The sequence below is a fragment of the Catharus ustulatus genome, chromosome 6, assembly GCF_009819885.2.
Source record: "Catharus ustulatus isolate bCatUst1 chromosome 6, bCatUst1.pri.v2, whole genome shotgun sequence".
NCBI classification, from domain to species: Eukaryota; Metazoa; Chordata; class Aves; order Passeriformes; family Turdidae; genus Catharus; species Catharus ustulatus.
The window spans coordinates 39,943,902-39,961,754 of record NC_046226.1 but is presented as its reverse complement, the minus strand read 5'-3'; the positions used below and the strand labels follow the sequence as shown (position 1 = coordinate 39,961,754).

Genomic DNA, 17,853 nt, shown 5'->3' with positions numbered 1-17,853 from the left:
CCTTTCTTGCAGCTCTGTTAACGTTTAACAAATTTCCCTCCAGTTCCTATGTTTCTTTTGGCTGTAGCTCAAGGCAAACTCCCCAGATCCAAAACTAATTTAGGGCTCTGAGCAACAGTAGCATTTAAATGTTGGCTTTGTGCCATCAGGCGGGCAGCCTCTTCACTGAGAAGAAATCTAATTCCAGTGTTTATTAGATTAACGGTGGCCTCAGGACTGGACTTCCTTTTAATGTTGTCCTTTTAAGAATTGTAAGGCTAATACAGGAACTTGGGAACCCCCAGGAGGGTCTTAGGAGCCTGACTCTGACCTCTTTTTTTGGAAGCAGGACTTGGATTTGACTTAATTTGGGTCAGATGGCATGGGGAGCAGACTGGTGAGGTGGAGCAGGCGGTGTTGACTTCCCAAGTAGTGTGTGTAAATCCTTCCATGTTTGTGCAATAGTGGCTTTGATTTCCTTCAAGTTTGTTTCAATAAGCTCTCTGGGGTGAGAACCTAGGTATGGAAGGGCAAATTGTGCCCCTGGTTAAGAAGTGGGCTGGGACTGAGTAGGATCTGTTTTAATTTCTCAGTTTGGCCACAAGTTCTTTGGGAAGTCACTTAAGGCTCAGGTTTCCAAGTGTGAAGACTGCCTGTGGTGGGAGGTATGAGTATTTTGTAATATTCAGAGTCAGGTCTAAGTCTCTTAGCCAGCTGTGTAATGATAGCTAAATGTCTAATTTTCTATTGATTTTAATCGACTTAGGCACCCAAATACTCGCTGTTCTGTGTTGTTTGGCTGCCACGTTTTGCTCCTGTATTGAAGATAATAGACTCAGCTTTTTAAGAGGTGTTAAAATTGTTCATTAGTAGAAAAAGGCAACTTGAAACTGTAATAGTAGAGACCACACACATGCCTAGAAAGATGTGGTTCCATGACTGGGCCATTTTGCTTTTTGTGTATCTTCCTCTGCCTGCCTCTGCTGTTGCTATGATTTAATTGAAAGTGAAGCCCAATGTAAACCATATGAAACTGGCTGTAAGGGATTCTTTGGTGCTTTTCACTATTGTGGTTAATTTTTCTGGGGTATGTGTATAAATGAATTGTAGAACTTGCAGGTTTGTAGAGGCAGCACCTGAGACTTCCAGTTTAAGCAGAGGAAGAGTTTTATGACCGTGTTCTAAGTGTTGCAAAGGAGTCTGAAGTCCAGATGCTGTGAGAGGTGTAGGTTGGTGCTTCAAGGGCTGCCCTGAAAGCAAACAAATGTGGGTGGGCTAAACAGGGGCTGATGTATACTATAGCTGCCCTGCAGTAACCTCAGCACTGACATTTTTGTTCTTCCTGTTGGCAATTCTGTTAGAACTTATCCCACCTGAGCCCATAAAACATATTTGCATTAAACTTTTGTTTTTGAGTGCATGCGTGTGTGTATATATGTGTGCGTATATTTATATATTAAAAAATATTTCTGGTAAAGGTTTCTTTTTTACTTTTAAGTTAATCCAGTTCTCTGGTAGGCAGCACAGTTGCTGTGATGTCTCTGTGGTTGTGTGGTACCTCTCTCTTTGCCAGACCCAGCTCAGTTCATCCAACTCAATCTGGCCAGTTAATAATTGCCCCTTTACCCCTCATCCTCTGAGGGCAACATAATATCATGTGTGGAGTTAATTTTTAGAAAACGGCATACAGAACAACTCTCTTTGTCCCAAGATAGCTCCATTTATCTTGTGGTTTGTGCTTTTGAAGTCCTCCTGCCCATGGGATTGCAAAAACGAGCTACTGCCTGCTTGTTGCCACAAAACCACATTGTGTATCCTATCCCTTCCCTGGAGGACTCCTCTGCTAAGCTGAGCTCTTGTGGTTGGCTTCCCAGTCTCTCGTGTGGCAGAGCTGGAAAGCTACAAAGCTCAGATGCTCCACTGCTAACATGAGAACCTCTTTACCAAAATAAGCTCCTTTAAATGATCTCTCTATAAGAAAACAGTCTCTGTCATGTCCAGGAACCTGGTCTTTTTTGTATCATGCCATAATGATGGGAAGAATCTGAATGTAGCCTACAAGAGCCAAAATGGGCTTTTTTGGAGCCAGTTGATCTCTTTGCACTATGTGCCTGGACCACTGCAGTCCTGCTAGAACCTAAAGTTCCTTGAAAAGGAAGACTTTTCAATGCTTTCACCTTTACATTCTGAAAAGAAGTGTATGGCTCTCAGTATTGGTGTGTTCTGGGACTGGTCAGGACAGAAGTGTAGAAACTGTTAAACAAACAAAAGAGTTTTCTGGGTTTTGGAGAGAAGTTCTGGAGGATGGAATGCCTTTATGGTGCCTGCAGCATATGAACGATGGAAGAAGCTGGCTGATAATTTCCCGTGGGACTGACTTGGCATAGGTCAGAGAGCCAATGCTAGGTGAAATCTTGAAGACGGAATAAAAATTACTTTGAAAATGTGTTGAGCAAGGTTATGGGTAATTTGTAAATCCAGAGAGCACTGGACAAGCACTGATGCAGTAATTGACAAAGATCGTGAGTGGTGTGAGAGAAGAAGCTAGAAGCTCAAGGAACTTCTGAATCCAAAGGAAAAGCATTTTCCTGTAGACTTTGTGGTAAGGAAGTGGCTGGATTCTGAATTTTCTGAAGCACATTTATCCTTTGCAACCCAGATCAAAAAATGCCAGTTCTAGTTTTTCTTGGATCTCTGAAACCTCTGAGCACTTCTCAAGAAAAGATGACAGTGGTGCTTCCTCCTCTTAGCTGCCATTGTTTGACCACTCCATTTTATTTTGCCCCACCTTGAGACACCTTAGCTGCTCATAACACTGCAGGTAAATCAGTGCAGTTTACAGCCAGCAGATTAAAACAAATTGGCATTATTTTCAGTTTTTGTTAATGCTGTGACTGGTTCCTTAATAGCCTTTGTCATGGTTGGACGCCATTACTGTTCAACACTATGTGCAGACAGGACGATGTGTAGCTCTCCTATATGAAACTGAAAACTGAGTGCGTTTTTCTTTGCTTGTTTTTAGCTCAATTCATATTTAGTTAGTAGTGAGATGACAGCTGTGTCTTTCTCAGCTGTGAAGCAAGGAATTCAGTGAAATCTCAAGGATGCTTGCAGCTTGGAAGAGGACATGACAGGAATGGGAGTAGAAACAGAATAAATGTTGGAAAAGTATGTATTGATTTTTTGCCTTAAAAGTTAATACTTGAATTATTTAAAATAAGAGAGGTGAAGAGGGAGGAATGCCTGTTATTCAAATTAAATCTTTATTTGCTCATATTGTAGTTATGAGTGACAGATGCTAAGCTGGTTTTCATTAGGTCTTGTAGGTTGCTTGCATTCTCCTCCATTCAGTGAAGGGCAAGGATTGCCAAGCTTCAGAAATTCTGCAATAGCTCTGAGATTCTGATTCTTTCAGGTTGTTTCTCAGAAGTGACAGAGCATATCCTTGCTGTGACTATAATAAACTTTTGGTGTTCCTGTAGCTGAGATAATGTGAGGATCCCTTTAGGATAATTCAAGGATGAGGAAAATCTGTCTATCAAGTAATGGAAAAGTTAAAGGAAAGCTCACAGGACCTAAAATACCAATATTTTCTGCCCCCTAACTGGGAAAACAAAGTCCAGTGTTTCACCTCCATGAACTTCGATATAGCAGAAAGTTTTCTGACTGTTCAGTGACCTTCATTCATAAGTGCTGTCATGGTAGTGAAACTCATAGGTGACTGTACTAGGTGAAATACATCAGAAGTACCCTTTCCTGTGGATTATCTGCTTAAAACAGCAGGTTGATTCTCTAACTGGAACTTAGCGGTTGCTTCTCTAGCTGACCCTTAGTGATTTTGAAGGTCACCTGGTAACATTTCTGTTGTTGTGCTATTATTTTCTAAATTTTAGTGTACTAAATGATTCATGATAAATGAGTAGTAAATTGTTTGCAACATTTATGGAACAGGAAAGGGTAGAGGTTGTTAGTGTGTGGGTTTGAAAAAAAAACAACCACCACCACAGTGAAAGAAATGGAAAGTTACGTGTCTCATGTTGCTGAAGTGACTAATTCTTGCAAAGCATGATGTAGGCTTAAGGTAGTATTTAAAAGTGTTTGTCTAGCCTATGTGTGTATTCTGAAATGTCTGAGTCCTGTAGCTCTGCCTTTCAGGCCCTTGTGGTCCAGCTAAACATTCCCACAATGTTTTAGGTTGGATGATGATGTCCTTGAGTAATGTTATGCAGTAACCTTTTATTACTTTGTCCATTTCTGAGTGGACAGTGGTCAGTATTTCATCTTTGTTTTAATGTGCTTGAGTGGAATGTTCCTGCGTGACAAGTAACTTAGTGCTGGGGTAAGTCCCTTGGATTCTTTGTTGTAATTCTCTATTGACATGCAGTTGCACGGGAGTTTGCAGCTATTAAAAAAAAAAAAAGCTGCTTCATGTTAAAATCAGCAAAGCATATTTCTTGATGGCAGTCTTGAGGTATCACTCTGCACTTCATAATATAAAATGGATGACACACTCTCTGCTTGAGAGAGAAAATCTACAAGTAATGAAATGCCAAGACTGAAGGGATACTTTTAACAGTAACATGTAAAAAAATTCACATGGTGGGAAACAGTGTTCCTGCTCCTTGGAATCCAGGTTTAAAGGTAGGGAAAATTATTTAGTCCACAGAGAAAATATAAATATATGAGTTAAAGGGATGTAGGAGGCTCACTCTCTTCCAGTTAGGGCCTTGGAGGTAAGAAGCAGAATGTCAGAGGTGGCATACTGCAGCTCATGGCTTTCTAGGGTCTTTGCACCTTCATTGATTCTTGGTAAAACAAACAGATGCTCCCACTATGTAATGTTTTTGTCCACACTTGTAGAGAGAGTGGGAGAATCATCATACCAAATTCTCATCTTTTGAAAGGCTCAAGGACTTTTTTTAAAAGGGCTATTTCTGTTGACATAGGACACGATGTTTGAAGCAGGCTAATATGATGCTTGGTTTCTTGGATGTCAGCAGTGTTTGGCAGACCTGTGGTGCTGCAGAACAAAACTAGTATTTTCTACTCTCCTGCCAGTTCCAGATGTTTGAGGGAACCTTATAGTTACAGAAAGGACACTTGCCATGTAATGACTATTAAATATGCAAAATGTATCTCTGTATGGTCACATTTCAGCAAAAATATCTGGAAGTTAGAGTTGCGGTGTTTTACCAGCTTCTTACAAAGTGGTTCTGGTATTCCCAGGAACGAACTGCACAGGATTCTGTAAAGTAGACTGGGAGAAAAAGTCACAAAATGGATCAGGCTGGAAGGGACCACAGTAGGTATTCTGGTCCAACCCCCTGCTCAAGTAAGGTTATCCTAGATCACATGGCAGTGGATTGCACCTAGATGGTTTTTGACTATCTCCTGTGAGAGAGGCTCCACAACCTCTCTGGGCAACCTGTTTCAGTGCTCAGTCACCTGCATAGCAAATAAGTTCTTGTGCTTGAGTGGAACTTCTTGTGCTTCAGTTTCTGCTCACTGCCTCTTGTCCTCTTGGCACCACTGAGCAGAGCCTGGCTCCATCCTCTGACACCCTCCCTTCAGATACTGATAGGCATTGGTGAGGTCCCCTTTGAGTTGTCTCTTCTCAAAGCTGAACAAGCCCAATTCCCTCAGCCATTGCTCAGGAAAGAAATTCTTCGTCCCCTTAATCATCTTCATAACCCTCCCCGGACCTGCTCCAGGAGCTCCATGTCTCTTGTGCTGAGGAGCTGAGAGCTGGAGACAACACTGCAGATGTGGTCCCTCAGATACAGCTTTCTCCTGTCTAACCTTGCCTGCTGAAATTCCTTGGTCCTTTCTAAGTAGTTGTCATTTACCTGACACTTGATGCCTACTTTTGGACAAGAACTCAAGGCCGAGATTTTGATATGTTTAACATGCTTTAGTGGTTGAAAGGTTCCTTTTTCTATACTGAGACTTCACGTGTTGTCCACCATGAGCTACTTCCATAGGCAGCTAAGAAGTTTCTCAGGAAACAGGATAATAGATTTCCTATTCAGAAAAAAACTCATAGAATCTGTAGTTGTTGCCTTTTGTCTGATTTCAAAAACTAAACAGACAGCAGGGAATAAAAATACACCGTTTTGGTTCAGGCTTCAGATTGAATCTTTTTGGAGTCTTGAGGGAACTGTGTGCCATAACATACTTTTGATAAATGTGTTGTTACTGTGCTGAGAATATGTTGCTTAATTTCCCTGTACAGGCCTCAGTATGGATCTTAATCTCACACTCGACTTTTGCAAATGGGGAGAATGTTTCTTCCTTCATTATGTGGCATTTATGCATAATTAGCTGGAAGTATTTTTTTTTTTGGCTGCCATATTGTGTCATAGCAGAAAACAGTGGCTAGTCTTTTATTATTGCTCCTTGATTTTTCCAGGCATTGCTGCATCCCAGCCTTTTCTATTAATTTGTTCAATCTGTTTCAAATGAATTTCCACCAGATGCACTAGTTTAAAAAAATATTTTTTAAAGGTTGAATCTTAATTTCCTGCCCATAATTCTAATCTTCTAAGGTCCCTTCTGTATTATTTCTTTTTCCTCTGTTATGTTTGGAGCAGAATATTTCCTATTTTGGTATCATTTGCAGGCTCCTTTAACTTGATACTTGTTCTTTCTTCCAGATCATTAATGAAGTTATTTAATGGGACTGGATCTAATGCTGATCCCTATAATACCTACTAGCTATCTCTACCCCCTGCAGCTTGACTTGCTGCCATTTCTCATTATCTTTTGTTTATGGTCCTTCAGCTGACTTTTTTGATCTGTGTTTACTGGTAACCCAGCCAATTTGAATAAGATTTTCATGGCAATAATAATGCACCTTCTGTTCAAAGACTCTGTGTATGGAGAAACAGATTAAACACTAAGCCTCAGTGCATTGTGGTGGTATAGTAGTAGTATACCCACTTGTAGAAGGGAAGAAGTAATTTTGTCAAGTTCTGTAGAAGATACAGAGTTAGGACACCTATCTAAGGACCCCAGTTACAGTCACATTGGTTATTACAAGGTGTTAATTTGTGACTTTAAAGTTTTGGGAGAAGGAACTGTTACAATTACTTCTTAATGCTTGAGTTTTTTTTATATTTAAATCAAATGCTGCTTCAGTTTTGTTTTTTTCAATAGTTGTTTCTGTAAATGCTTTCCAGTTCCCTGGGTGCAGGTAGAGAGATTGCTGGTCTTTAATTCTGTGGGATCAGAATTGGGATCCAGAGACTCGCGCATGTTTTTCAAGGCCTTCTATTGCTCTCCTCATGCAGTGTTTCTAAAAATGAAGCTTCTGTTCCAGTCTCACTGTAACTCGGTCATACCCATTGCACCAGCACTCAGTTTGCACTTTGTTGCACCCGTTATTTTCAAGTCCTTATTAGCAGATGCCCTGTGGAATTTCTCTTCTTTATGCTTTCTATTCTTTGTGCTCATATTAAGTGTAACATTTTTGAGGTCTCAGGTGTGTAGTTGTGCAGTTTAATATTGTAACTGAAGATGCTTGTGCTTGATAATGTGCCTCGCTCTAGCACTTTGTTCAGTCATGTGTTTAATTGACAACAGGCTGACTCAGGATTGAGGTATCCCTGCTTTTTCAAATTGAAAGGGGTACTTCTAGGACTAGGAAACTTTCATTCTCCCTTGGAGACTGCCTAAGTAGGCACCATATTCCATTACCAAAAAGCGATAACATCTTCAGTCTTTTCTCTGGTTCATGTGGTTTTGTTGAGGGTTATGTATTTTTTTTTTTTACCTTAACCTTACCACTATTACATACTTCCTTAAACAAAACGGTAACACTTCTCTTTCAAGCTTTGAAAGCTTTTGGATTGCTCTTCTTGGTGATGTTAACCTTAGTCTAGGCAGGCTTCAACAACTCAAAGACCATGTGGGTACCGAATCAGAGCTGCTTCAGATGGTTCCGTAATGGGAGTAGAAAAGGAGATAGATAACTGTTGGCTTTTATCAGTGCATGGTGCCCCTTCTGACATCAGGCTGTTGTGCTGTAATGTTGCCTTTGCTGAGTCTGCCAGCAGAGCTCTGAGTTTAAACAATGGTCAGCAAATCCCTCTTCTAAAGCTGGATTAACTGTACTTTTTCCTTCAGTGGAAACTGCTATTTGGGTAAGAGAGGAATCCAGAATTTTCATTTTCCCTCAAGACAGGCAAGCAGATAAAGCCAAGCTTCTTTGCTGTAGGAATTCAGGAAAGTGCTGGATAAAGAAGGAAAGTGTGTCATCTGGAGTATGCTCAAGACTATCTGACATACCCAACATCTGCCCTCATCAAGGTGTGTATGTGATGGGAATGCAAAAGTGGCCTGGCCTGGAAGTCGAGGAAGAGGGATAATTGTTCTGATACAGACCTTCCAGCAATAGGTGGCCAAGGTCTTAAGGTGGCTATTAAAAGCTATGCTACAGAATTCACTAATTTTAACCCCAAGTAAACAATCAGATGCTCATGGGTTCTTAAAATACAGAAGAAAGAAATTCAGTGCATCTCTTGAAGCCAGGGCAAAATATTCTGATGCTTATTCCAGATTTGTTAAGAAATGCATTTGGGGATACCCTTCCATGCTTTCTCTTTGGAAAAAACTCTTCAGCCTTATGCCCATCACTATTAGGACTGTAGCTCTCTCCTTTCACGTTTAATTCCATTAATTGTGTTCCATTTCATTTACACAGTCTCAGATTTCTTTTTTTCCTCTTTGTTACTCTAAGTGTCACGTGTGTCCTGTACTTTCACACTTTTTTAATATCCACTTATGCCTTCTGTCCCCCTATCATTTTTCTGTGGTAAAGTTAAAATTAGATGGTATTGTCATATTTCTTATCCTATCTCTTGTAATAATGAGGTTTGCGGAAAGATCTCTGCCTTCCATTGAAGGACTTCTGTAGGCCAGAATTAGGTGCCTGTCTATGGAGGGGCAGAAACTCAGATCCATATGTTACTCAGTGCTGGACCAAAAGAATGATTGTTCTTTCCAGAGACTTCTGATTCTGAGCTGGACAGTCTGCAACTGTAAATAATACCAAATGTTTGTAGTTCTGGCTTTTCTAAAGCTATTCGTACTGTTTTCCTTGCAGTATAGAAGCACTTAAGGGATACTTGGCCATGGTTTTAGGTGTGCTATCCCATGTTACTGGTACATGAAGAATTGGAGGGTGGTGCAAACAAGCCCTTTGGTTTGTTTGATGGTTGTGAACTTCCTACTGCTAATTTAAAAAATTACAGTAAGAGGTTCTGTGTTAGGATCAAAGGGAAAAGATACAATCAACAGGGTGGTGTGGAGTGGGAGTCTCTTTGACTGGTATCTGGTTCTTGATACCTGGATAAAAGAAAATTTGGAAAGGCAGAACGGCATTGACCACTGAAGGCAGGGTCTTTTCCTCTTGTTCATTGAAGAAGCTTCATCCATATATGAATATAACAGAATTCTGATAGTGCTAGAATGCTGTCAGAGGCTAACAGGAATGTTCATCTCAACGAAAGATGCTTTTTACAGTGAGAGCAATCATACTACCTGCCCACTACTTCCCCAGAGACATGACAGAGTCCCCATCATTGGGGGTTCTCAAGATGCAAGTGAACAGGGTGCTGGATAGTGTCATACTGCCTCCATTTTCTACAAAAGGATGGACCAGGTGATCCTTTGAGATCCCTTCCAAAGTGGACTGTTGCATGATTCCATGTTGAATCAACATCCTGTCAGAGGTTGAATTGCTGCAAAATAGTGTTAAGAACTGCCATGTGACATTATTTTTACTGAAGAGGGAATGGGTTAGAATTTTTCTTTTTGGACTAAAGCATACCATCAGGACTGTTTTTACCCTCTATCAGAAATCTGCTGTTTCTATCAAAGCAACAGCTACAGAGCCCAGTTTGGTAATTATCCTGTCTACTTAAGTTTTCTTTGTAATGTCAATATTTTTATGGATCTTTGGCGAATACAGGACTGCTCTGTAATAGTTCTGAGGTTGTGAGTGAACTTACAGCAAAATGAAGCTTTGTATATTAGGTTTTGCTTTATGGGGCCGTGTTGTTTGGCCTGATGAAGAGTTGCTAGGAGGTGAGGGAAGCAGAGTAGCAACCTTCTGTTTAAGCAGCCCTGCCCTTGCACCCTCGCCTTCCTCACTGCAAAAATAAATAAAAAAAATTAAAATAAAAATTTTTTAAAAGGCAGAAATAAAAGGATGATAATTGACTTCTGCTTTTCAGCCAGAAATGACATAAGTGTTTTGCCAACTTAGACATAAAACTACATTGATCCTAACTATTGTTTTAAAAGGGGTGGGGGCAACTCACCCTTCCTCAGGAGACATTTTATTTATCAGATAAATATGAAGATGTGGAGGACATTTGGAAGGAATCTGAAGAAACTGAGTGTATGATGCTAAATTTAAGGTGATGGCAGATGTTAAGTATGAGGCCTGTGTTTAGACTGACTTCCTGTTTTTAAAATCTAGAGGTTGTTTGTATGCTTTGCTGGAAAACTGTTTAGTTACTGGATCCTGCTGCTATGCATCTGGAGGGACCCAAACTACAGACAGTGAAGATGATTTTTTGGTTGTTTATACCCTTGGGCAAGTGAGTAGGAAATTTTTGATGTGGTCACATGAGAGGGATCAGGAGAGGCCATGAAAATTGAGTGATGTCAGCTCAGCATGTGGCAATATCTCTGTTTAGCTTTTTTGTATTGTTTTGTATATATTGCATTGCTAAAATATATCAGGGTTTTGCCTCCTGCATAAGTGAAAATATTTTTTAATACAGAGTTAGTGAAATGTCTAAGCCTGCAATGTGATGTAAAGTTTCAGGAAAAATGTTCGTCATTACTGAGCCCAGAGGTGCCTCTCGTTATTCCTGCTCCAGAATAATATGTAGAAGTGCAATTAGGTATGTCTCCTTTGATTATTGGTCCAGTTGCCTGAACAGCAAGCGCTGATTTCCATCCTGCCCTGGGCCACTGACTAACTGGTATTGAAATGTGACGCTGGATCTTTATATGTGTGTTTGGTCAGCCTTCTGTCTCACACTCCCAGTGTTTAATGAGAGTTTGAGGTAAGAGAGTAGATCTTCTGCTAAGGTTTCTCACACCAAGTGCCCCACTTCCGCTTGGAGCGGGAAAAAACATGCTTCTCATCTTTATCCTTCCTGACCCGCTACTGTTACAGATACAGTTACAGGGTAGCGTCACTGGAGCTCTGAGCACTGAGAAGTAATCATGGGACACCAAAGGTGAAATACTATCCACACTGAAGTCATTGAGAAAATTGCCTTCAGGTGTGCCAGCTTTCATTCACCTTGTTCTTTTTGCTGGGAAAGACTCGCCATCCAGGATTTGTTTCTGAAACGGTTCACAGGTTGAAATCTGTGTGCTTTCCCGACAATCACGTGCATTGCTTAGCAAGTGCAAAACCAGGGTAGATCATGATTTATAATGACTAGAAATTTAGTTCCCCTAAAGGTCACAAATCACAAACCATTAGATCTGCAAAGGTTGTAATTCAAAATAGTTAAGTGAAGTGTGCTTACATAACAGCTCTACAGACACCAGCTAGTGCACATGAGATGTTGGTATCTGGGTCATAATGTGTCCTTCAGCTTCCAACAGTTTCAGTAGCATGGTAAAATCACAAAGCAGAGATGATGGAACATAGCGACTTTAATGAGGTGAGAAGAACAGATTTAGTATGTGTGTGGTTATATATAACCTAATATTAGTAGCAACTTAAGAGAAATGTGTGTTTGACAATACAGCAGATTAAGTTACAGTTTGCAGACTGGGACAGCTGCACTAATTCTTTCTTTACTGTTGCAGAGCTGTACTGCCATGCTGCTCATGGGGAGGGCCAGAAAAGCTGGTGAAAGGATTAAAGAACAAATCTTCAGAGGAGGGGCTGAAGGAGCTAGGGTTGTTTAGCCTGGAGAGAAGGAGGCTCAGGAAGACGCTATCACTCTCCACAACTATCTGAAAGGTGGTTGTAGGGAGGTAGGTGTCTTTTCTCTCAGGTACAAAGTGACAGAATGAGCAGAAGTGGCCTCAAGTTGTGTCAGAGGAGGTTTAGATTGGATATTAGGGAAAATTTCTTCAAGAGAAGGTTGTCAACAGTGGAGGACAAACTACCCAGGGAATGGTAGAGTCTCCATTCCTGGAGGTATTTAAAAGGCCTGTGGATGTAGTACTTAGAGGTATAGTTTAATGGTGGACCTGGCAGTGTTAAGTTAATGATTGGACTTGGTGACCTTAGAGATCTTTTCCAACCTGAATGATAGCAGTCTTGTGTACTCCCACAGAAAGGGGTATTGGAGCTTAAAGTAGCTGGGATGAGTGTTTTGGAATGCTTTTCAAGATAATGGTAGAAAATTGCTTTGGAAAAGGTAGTTTAAACAGCAGCTACTTGACTACAATATACAACTAGTTCTGCCTTTTTAAAAGGTTGTAGGTGACAGCAGAAGATAGTTTGTTTCTATGTTGTCGGTTTGAAGAAACCTGTTTGATTTTTGTGGGTGGTTGTTCTGAATTTCCCTTAGTTTATTTCTACTAGTCTGAAGCGTTGCATAGATGATAAATTGCTTTTCTTAGGAATGTCTGTTGCTTTTTTTGCCTTCTGGCTACATTACCCACTTGCTGTTTTTTTGAGCCAGCTCTTGCCCTGGCCATAGCTGGTAAGTCCTTTGAAGATCTGACCACTCTTCCCTCTTTCATTCCTTACTCACCTCCTGTTCTTTTAGCCTTTATCCCTCATTACACCAAATGATGGCTGCTTTTCTGTTGTATTCAGTAATACCTTGAGATGTATGTTTTATTCTAAACCTTTCAAAGGTGAATTGTAGTGGACATGAGCAAATGAATAAAAGTTTTTTATGCTCATGACAGATTAAATAGAAAGCCCACAACCAATTTGTTGGAAAATAGTTTATAGTTAAGGCCTTGCAAGCTGCAGTGTAGCATTTGTGAGCAGGCAGCTGAGGCTGGCAGAAAACTCTTCAGCTGGTTTTATTCAGAAGAAACATAATGTAATCCTTTTTCAAGGAAATGCATCCCCTCTGAAGTTAAATCTTTGCTTTACTTGCACATGAGGATGTTTTTATTGGAGGGAATTCTGCTGTTGAAAGAGTTGCAGAAGTATTACATCAATTTTTCAGATACTGCTTTTCTCAATTAGAATAAGGAAATTATGAGGCTTGTTTTTTCTTTTTACTTAGATTGATACAGTTTATAATTAATCAGAGGTACACTAGATGTATGAATGAGATCAATGGAACCAAAAAGCCTGAAAATAGTTCAGTATGCATGTGATTACCACTTGGGGCAGGTATTTCTCTGTAATTCTTTCCTTATTGTTATTGTTTAATTATTATTGTTTAATCTAAGAGCTTTAGGTTTGTTTGAATGGCAGAAAGAAGGAACCATGCAAAAAAATCAAATCAGCATGTGAGGAGGATGAATATTTTCCTTTGCAGTCAAGGATGTGTTCATAACACAATAGTGTGTACACAGAAAAATTAATGTCACTTTGTATTTAATGTTTACACTAAAATAGATGGGATCTCTTCAAAACATCTTTTTCTTTTTTTCTTTCTTTGCAGGTGTTACAAGTAGCACTGAATGCTCCTGTGGACGTAATCATTTTACCTGTGCTGTCAGTGCTTTTGGTGAATGCACGTGCATCCCTGCTCAGTGGCAATGTGATGGAGACAATGACTGTGGGGACCACAGTGATGAAGATGGCTGCAGTAAGAATAATATCATCCTTGACTTGTGTTTGGGAAAATTGAATATCTTTTTCTCTGCGGGTGCTTCCCTGTTTTACAGGCACATCCAACATTTGTATGACAAAAGTTTTTGATTTTAGATGACGTACTTTTGACTGACTTGGAGTCTAATGAAGTTATTGTCCACTGATATAAAACACAGTGAAAGCCTAACTTTGGCTGTTTCTGCAACTGGTTTTAGATGGTGGGTGGACTTGAATATGTTAGAGGGAAAGGAGGAATAGAGAAAAGTACCTCTCTTTTTTTCCACCCTTGCAAAAGCACTATCTCTGAATTGAATTATATGATTTTGCTGTAAAAATTGATGGAAAACAATGTGAAGAACTGTATTGAGGATGTCTGCCCTCTTAAGTAACATTCTAGTTTGTGTCCTGGCTTCTGTGAAGGGAGGGAAAGGCAAAGACTGAAATAATATTCTTTGGTCTTGGGGTCTGCTGAGAGACATTAACTTGCAGGTACTGTCAGTCTGCATAGTGTTGATATCTGTGTAGCTGAGCCCAGACAGGTGACAGCTGATGTGAAATGTCACTCTGAGTGGGTGTAGCATGATAGAGATGAATAGAGAAAGCCTCTTTCCACAGAGACACAAGTAAGTTCCTTTATTTACCTCATCTCTTTAGATTTCACAGAGCATGGTAGAATTAAAAAGTGGAAAAAAAGACCTGGTCTCATGAAATTCCTTTCCTAAAAGTTGCCCTAGAGCAGAAAATTTAGGGCTCCTGTCAATGGACATGAGAGAAATTTATCTTCCTCTGCTGGATCTTTCTCTAACCTTCCTTGGTTTCTGCTATTGATTACTGTATGGAAAGGAACTTTCCTAATCTTTTAAATATTGTCTTAAACAATCTCTTCTTCCTTAAACGTGGGAGATGTCAACCCAGCTTTGCAAAAATTTCCTTCCTTCTTAATTCTTGTTTCTTAAAATTTTGCAAACATTGAGCAAAGTGGCAGACCTTAAGTCTTGGGGAGATAAAGCATATCCAATAGCTAAGATGGTTTTACTGGCTTTTTACTAAGCACAGAAGAATATTCCTTTTTTTTTGTGGGTTTGGTTGTGTGGGTTTTTTTGGTGGTAGATGAGGATATTGGGGGATGCTGGTGGAATAGTTCTTTTTTTTTTTTTTGTGGGCTCAGTAATGATTTAGACAAGTGACTTCTTGATATGATTTTCTTTAATTAAACAGCTTCCAGCACCAAAAATTTCAAGCTAAGTAGGCATAGTAGGACTTAGGGGTGGGAAAGATAAGATCTTCCACAGGAACTAGCAGGAGGTGCCAACAAGAGTTGCTTTGTACAATGTATACTTGAACTGTGAATCTCCTTGCCATAAAACATTGATTCTGAAACTTCCCATTTTCTCTGCTTGCTGGCTGTGCCAAGGATAAGCAGGGCAGCAGGAGTGCATGAACTGAGGTGGAGCTTGAGCCCCTTGGAACAGCAACTTGAACTTTAAATCAATTTAAACTTCTCACAAATCAGCAGTGATGCACATAGTACACAAGAACAGTTGACTTTCCAGAGAAATAAAGCTACAACCATACCTTTTTAAAGGGTACTTTTCTTCTCTGTATCATATGCTCATATGTATACTGTAAGACAATATGAGAAAAATGAGTTCTTTCTACTTTCTTGGGAAGAGGAGAGTAAAATGGGAAGACATTGGACTACTGGGCTCTTGAGAGAGTGAAACAGGCTGGGGGTGAAGGTGAAAATTACTTTAGCAAGTCAAGATTCAGTCTTGCACCTGTGTCTATACAGTACTGCATATATGCTTGGGTAGTTGATTGGAGCTTGCTAAATTCTGTAGTAATGCAATTTACTAGCTTTGAATTGGTAATCTGTCATTTTGGTTGAAGAATAACAGCTTGAAATACAGTGTGTGGTGTAAGGAAAGAAAGCAAGATCCTTGATAGTAAGTGGAGTTACAGAAGCACACATGGGAAACACTCCTTTTGAGAGATATTTTCAGTTTTGAGATAAAATCTTAAAATACCATGTGTTTTACTTTGTTTGGTTTTTTAGTATTGTGTTGCACACTGTAGAACAAATTACCACTTCTTGAGTTGGTTGCGCTGAGTTTTTCCTCAACTGTCACTGTCTCTGCACAGCCCAGACGCTTTACATTTGTATTGGTGTCCCCGGAACATCTGCCTCTCCATAGGTATTTCCCATTGGTTTTGGGAGAACCCTGCTTCTACTTACCTGTGACAGAAATTGTTCTCCATGCAGATTTGAAGCCCTGCTGTGATGGAAGCCAATTACTCTGTGACATGTTTGCTTCCTGCTCTGGATCATGTTTACAAGCTGGAGTCCTGTAGTAATAATAGCAATAAGCAACCTGCCAGCTGTCATGCCAGCTCCATAGGCTTGGTCTGGTGTCAGCTCTCTGGCTTGCTGACAGTGTCTGCCTTGGAAGCCTTCACTGCATATGCACGGAGTAGTTCAGCTGCCTTCCTGCCTTGTGCCAGCAGAGACTGCTTTGGCCCGTCCCTGACGAAAGCCGCATGCAAGCAGAGGAATGGTTTTCATTCTGCCCTCCTGCATGCCCTTTGAAGTCCTGTGTGGTGTGAATGAGTCTTACTTCCTGTGGCAAGGGTGAAAGGACAACTGAGTAAACTTGGCCTGAAGACTGATAAATAGTTTCTCAAAAGATACACCAAATTTCCCCATAACCATCCCCCCAGAAGAGCCTTCTTGGTCTGAATTTTGGATGTATATCATACAACTTGTAAATGTGTTATTTTTCAGGACACAGACTTGCTTGCTTAGCTCCATGGCACGCTTGTGCATTACTTCTTCATTTGAAGGGACTAAAGAAAAATTTACTTCTTTTACCTTAAAGATTACTGAAAATGATCTGTTGTTCTCATCTCATGGAGAAATTTACACAGTTCCTGTTGAGCTACAGCTCATTCAAGCCCAGTAGAGGGTCTCTTCCTTGCCAGGCAGGATTATCAGTCTAACCTGCTCATCAGCCCCACAACAAAAATTTTCAAGGTGAGGTTACGATAAAAATCTCACAGGTCTTTTGTTGAAATTAATGGAAACTTTGAAAGAATAGTTTTCCTTCTGCCACTCACTTAATCATGAGTCTTGAGCTCAGATGCAATGGCTCAGGTGAAAACTTCACTTCTAAACTTCACATTTTAAAAACTAGGAACTCCTGTCAAGAGTTCAGTGTTCTGTTGAAAACACAACAGTTCCATATCTGCAACTTTGTCATTTTATTGTGCCTTGAGTATATGTGTTTCCTTTAAAAGGCTCCAGAATTAATGCAGTGCCCCCTCAGGCAGAGTGCTTGTGATCAAAGGGCTGTGAAAGATTGGATGCTGATAGTATTTAATTTTTTTTCTTTTTTTCTTTCCTTTTGACCAGCAACATCCTTAAATACAGTTCAGCAGTGCAATAGCATTTTGTTATTCTGGAACTAGATTTTTCCAAAATGTTTGTTAGTAAAATGCAATGTTTCCTTTTTCTTTCTGAGTGTGCACTAAGATCCTTTATTTTTGTCTCTGGACTTTCTGCCTGCTGTGCTGCAGATCTCCGCAAACAGATCCGTTTGTGGGTATGTATGTGTTTGTACACATGCATGAGTATGAACATAGCTGGGGGTCAGGCTGCACTTTCCTAGTGTAGGTAGCATGATTTTTTTTTATTAGTTGTATTTATTTTTAACGTTAACTTCTCATTCTTCATGTGACTGAGAGTTTGTCTAATTAAGCAGCCAGTATTGTTCAAGCCTCCCTGTGTTCCAGAACTCTGAACACCAGTTGCTTGCTGTCCTTGGGTACAAAGCAACCTGCTCACCACAGGCAACAGGGATAAAGTGTTCAAAGGACAGTGGGACGTGATTCAGTCTGTGTTTCACCTTATAAACTTCCCTTTTCCCCCACCCTCCCCCTTCTCCTTCTGCTTGGCAATAAAAGAGTGTCCTGTGTAATAGGAGTTGGGAGAGGGGGAGGAATAGCAGGCTTATGATAGACCTAGCTTTGCTGAAACATTGGATGATGTCCAGTGTGACCATGCAGAGGGATGAGCTCAGGGAAATGGTTGGAAGTTCAAAGGCCTTTTTGTATTG

The 17,853-nt window shown here is 40.3% G+C and overlaps 1 protein-coding gene across 3 annotated transcripts in view; it reads left to right on the top strand.

Moving 5' to 3' along the window:
• Window positions 1–17,853, top strand: part of LRP4 (LDL receptor related protein 4) — a 78,795-nt gene that overhangs the window by 26,142 nt on the left and 34,800 nt on the right. For all 3 annotated transcript variants that reach the window (XM_033062940.1, XM_033062939.1, XM_033062941.1), the window contains exon 2: window positions 13,590–13,736. In XM_033062940.1, the coding sequence (XP_032918831.1) occupies window positions 13,590–13,736 (147 nt within the window). The remainder of the gene's footprint in view (window positions 1–13,589; window positions 13,737–17,853) is intronic.